The 3,442-nt window shown below is 46.0% G+C and overlaps 1 protein-coding gene across 1 annotated transcript; it reads right to left on the bottom strand.

Annotated features, from left to right (window-relative positions):
- Positions 1–444: 444 nt before the first annotated feature.
- On the bottom strand, positions 445–3,299 carry LOC113940819 (ribosomal oxygenase 2-like; the record flags this gene model as incomplete). The annotated part of the gene is made up of 4 exons (XM_027631969.1): positions 445–591; positions 1,848–1,936; positions 2,433–2,595; positions 3,197–3,299. Coding segments are annotated over 4 exons (502 nt in total), but the record flags the coding sequence as incomplete, so codon positions are not given.
- Positions 3,300–3,442: the final 143 nt, after the last annotated feature.

Below are 3,442 nucleotides of genomic sequence, written 5' to 3'. Positions count from 1 at the left end.
AACGAACTGTTACAGTAGGTCTTTACTCACAGTGCTGACCCACCCTACCCTAAAATGAACACCCCTGCAGTGTGTTCCATTGGATACAGAATCTATCATGGGTTTAGCATGGCAGTGATCCCTAGGGAATATCTGCTGGCCTATCCAGTAGCCTCAGTAGAGGATGTGCTAAGGACACACCAGGAAGAGCTGGTTTTAGTTGCTCCAGTAGCTTTGCTCACTGGGCCATAAGGCATGCACCAGAAATCCTGTCAACATCTCGAGTGTTTAATGAAGCATGAGATCACATTACTCAGTTCCACTGTTAAACTGCCTCTGTGCTGCAGCCTCAGCTCATCTGGGCACTGCAGGGCTGGGCAGAAAGGCTCTGGGTGCTGAGGATCACGGCAGAACCCAGGCCCTGCTGCCATTTTGGGCAAGCTCATCTCATGCAGCAAAACCCACCATGGAAAGATAATTTTTGCTGGGTCTGCAGGAACAAACCTGGGCCGTGCCATCCTCACTGGCAGTGTCATCTGTCCCCATCATGTGAGTGTCTCTCCTGTTCCTTAAGGAATGATACACATAAACCATCTCCCTGCGAATTTCATCCTAAAAGACAGCAGGGAGGAAACAGTTACATGTGATCCACAGCCTCACACTCATCTCACTGCACTTGCCAATGCTCCTGAATTCTGGAGTCACTCTTACAACAAAGCATGCAAGTCACCCTCCCAGATGAATTTTCCAACAGCCACCTCCGACAGCAATAAGGGACTCTCCAAAACACCTCTGAAAATTTATTTACAATCATCTTCTGCCTTAAAACTGCCCCTGCTAGAGTCCCAGGAGTGATGCTGTACAGAAAACAGGCCATTTAAGGGAAAGCATTAATGAACAGGTGTGCATCAACACATTTCCAGTCTGATACTGATCTGTTTCTTAAAAATCACATGCCCATCATCAGTCCTTGGTCAGAGCTGTGCAAAGCAATTCAGAGCTCTCTGGGCAGGTTGCACATGGAATTTGTGGACACAAGTCTTCCATGTGTCCTGTCATCCTGGGTTGATCTGTGTGACATCAGAAGGCAAGGTGGCCCAAAAACTGGGGGGAAAAAGTCTCCAAAACCTACACAGTCTCAATATGGACACAAGCAAAATGGAGGAAAAACTCAGAAAGTTATGGTGTGTTTTTCTTGGGAAACATTCAATTCATCCAAACAAACCCCAAACTGTACAAGATAATCTTTGCTGTGTGCCCCCTTTTTTTTTTTTTTAAAGTGAGATAAAAAGCACTTCTACAATTTCATACTAAAAAACCTTCATGGATAAGAAGCAGTATAAACACAGCATAATGCAAGATGCATGTATCAGTGTTGTGGAACAACTTAGTAGTGCCCCTGGCACCTGCTTGGATACAGAGATAACCCAGAAGTGAAGACTAAATGCAGCCACAGCAGCAGCTGCAACCAGCAGAATTCCCTCTCTTGAGAAAACCTATTTTTATAAATTATTCCTGTTCTTAAATAAAAAGAATAGAAAAAAACCCTATTATCAAGACCTGTAGAGGCCATTTAGCTGCTGTAATGATCTACCCCATCAAACCTGAGACAAAAGCCATGTACCTCCCATACAGAATCATAGGCTGAATTTAGTTTGGAAGCCCCCCCTCCAGAAGGTTGGAATGTGCCATATCACTCAACAAACAACCCCACAGTATCCTAACAAACCCTAATGGGATGCAGGATCCAGCTCAGTGTAACTGCATGACCCTTATAGACCTTTGGCACAGGAGAGCAACAACTCACATGCCTCACATGCACTCCCCAGCCCACCCCAAATGTACAGAGGTGGCTTCACTGTACCCACAGCATTCTCTTGATCTGGTTCCACGGAGATGAGAGTGTGATCTCTGAGCTGCAGTCTGATTTTGCTGTCTATTTTTGGCAATTTCCCACCTAAGAAAAATAAATCCTCCTTAGAAAGGAAGAAAACCAGATAAATGGTTGAACTGAGCCCCCCTGTGCTCTCCCCACTCTCTCAAGGCTGGACTGTTTGTTAAGCTATGTTTCAACACCCACATGTCCTCAAACTTGTTGTGGAGGGGGCAAGGAGAAAGAGATTTTTTAATTCTCTCCCCTTTCCTGTCTGCAAGTAACTATAATAAATAGCAAGCTAGAGCCCAGGGAAAACTGCTACCAGTTAAATGCTCTCGGGATACAGTTTATCACAGCTGCCAGTTCCAGTCTAGGATAATCTTTATTCCACTCTAAGGCAGTGTCATCTCTCCCACTAGACACGGGGAGCAAACACACCCGTGGGGCCTCACGACACATGAAGCTGATGCTGGACTGTGATCTTTGCCTACCATAAAATACTAACAGTCCCAAGAGGAGCAGAGTTAGCAACAGCTCTGCCATGGCATCAGCCAGTTTTAGTAACTTCCAAACCCACCTGGAGTCAAGGAATCGGAGTCACATCCCAAGCAAGGCGGCAGCCGGTGCATAATGAAGTCCTTCTTCATGTCAGATGACCTCAGTTCCCTGGGGGGGTCCAGGTGGTCTGCAAGCCTCCTCAAAAGGCTGCTCAGCTTTTTGGTGGAGTCAGCTGTATTCACCTGCTAAATATCCACACATGAATTCAAGCTGCACAGACCAGGCCTAAGCCAGTACAGAAATGCTGTCAAACTCTGGACACTCCTCTTTTATCTTTGCAAGGTTAACACTTAGTCCCAAAACAACCACCTTTGTTTGTTTTACACATTCCCCATGAAAGCTCACTTTCCCTTGCTCTGGGGCTACTGCAATGCTACAGGACAAGCAAATGCAGTTGAAGAGACACTTGTTCCTCCTGGAGCTGATCAGCACGACAGGATCACCATAAAGAGGTCACACAACAATTTACATATCCACTAACTTTTAAAGACTGAAAAGCTTGGCCTCAGAGGAATTATGCCTGTCTGACAGATCCCAAGCAAAGAGCATTACTTTTAGGAGGAAAAAAGCCAGACAAGGACACTGTGATAGGAAAGAAAAGCAGTGTAATAAATTAGGCAATGCCTGAGATGGAGCCAACCTCAGAAGAGTCATCCTGAAGACTTCAAAAGAAGTGGCTGGGCTGCTAGACAAGGCAGTGCCTTTGCACTGAGACTTCAGAGCAGATCAAGTGCTGAAGTTCCACCAGGTTGCACCATTATTCCCTCAGTCCCACCTACCTACCATCAGCAGTTGCCTCGGGATGCTCGTCCACAGCGCCACGTCACCTTTTGCTGTGTCAAACACCAGGCCAGGAATTGCATCCAGTAAGAAATCTCCCCAAGAGCTGATGGACAGGAAGAAACAAACAAAAAAAAAGTTCCTGAAATAGCTGCACTGAAATAAAACAGACATCCCAACTGGTGTCATGGGCTGGAAACCACGAGAATTCCAAATCTGCTTAGTGCCTTTGGCCCTTCCGTTCCTGCT

The sequence above is a fragment of the Corapipo altera genome, unplaced genomic scaffold (assembly GCF_003945725.1).
Source record: "Corapipo altera isolate COAL_440 unplaced genomic scaffold, ASM394572v1 60922, whole genome shotgun sequence".
Classification (NCBI taxonomy): Eukaryota; Metazoa; Chordata; class Aves; order Passeriformes; family Pipridae; genus Corapipo; species Corapipo altera.
This window is presented reverse-complemented; position numbering and strand designations above follow the sequence as displayed.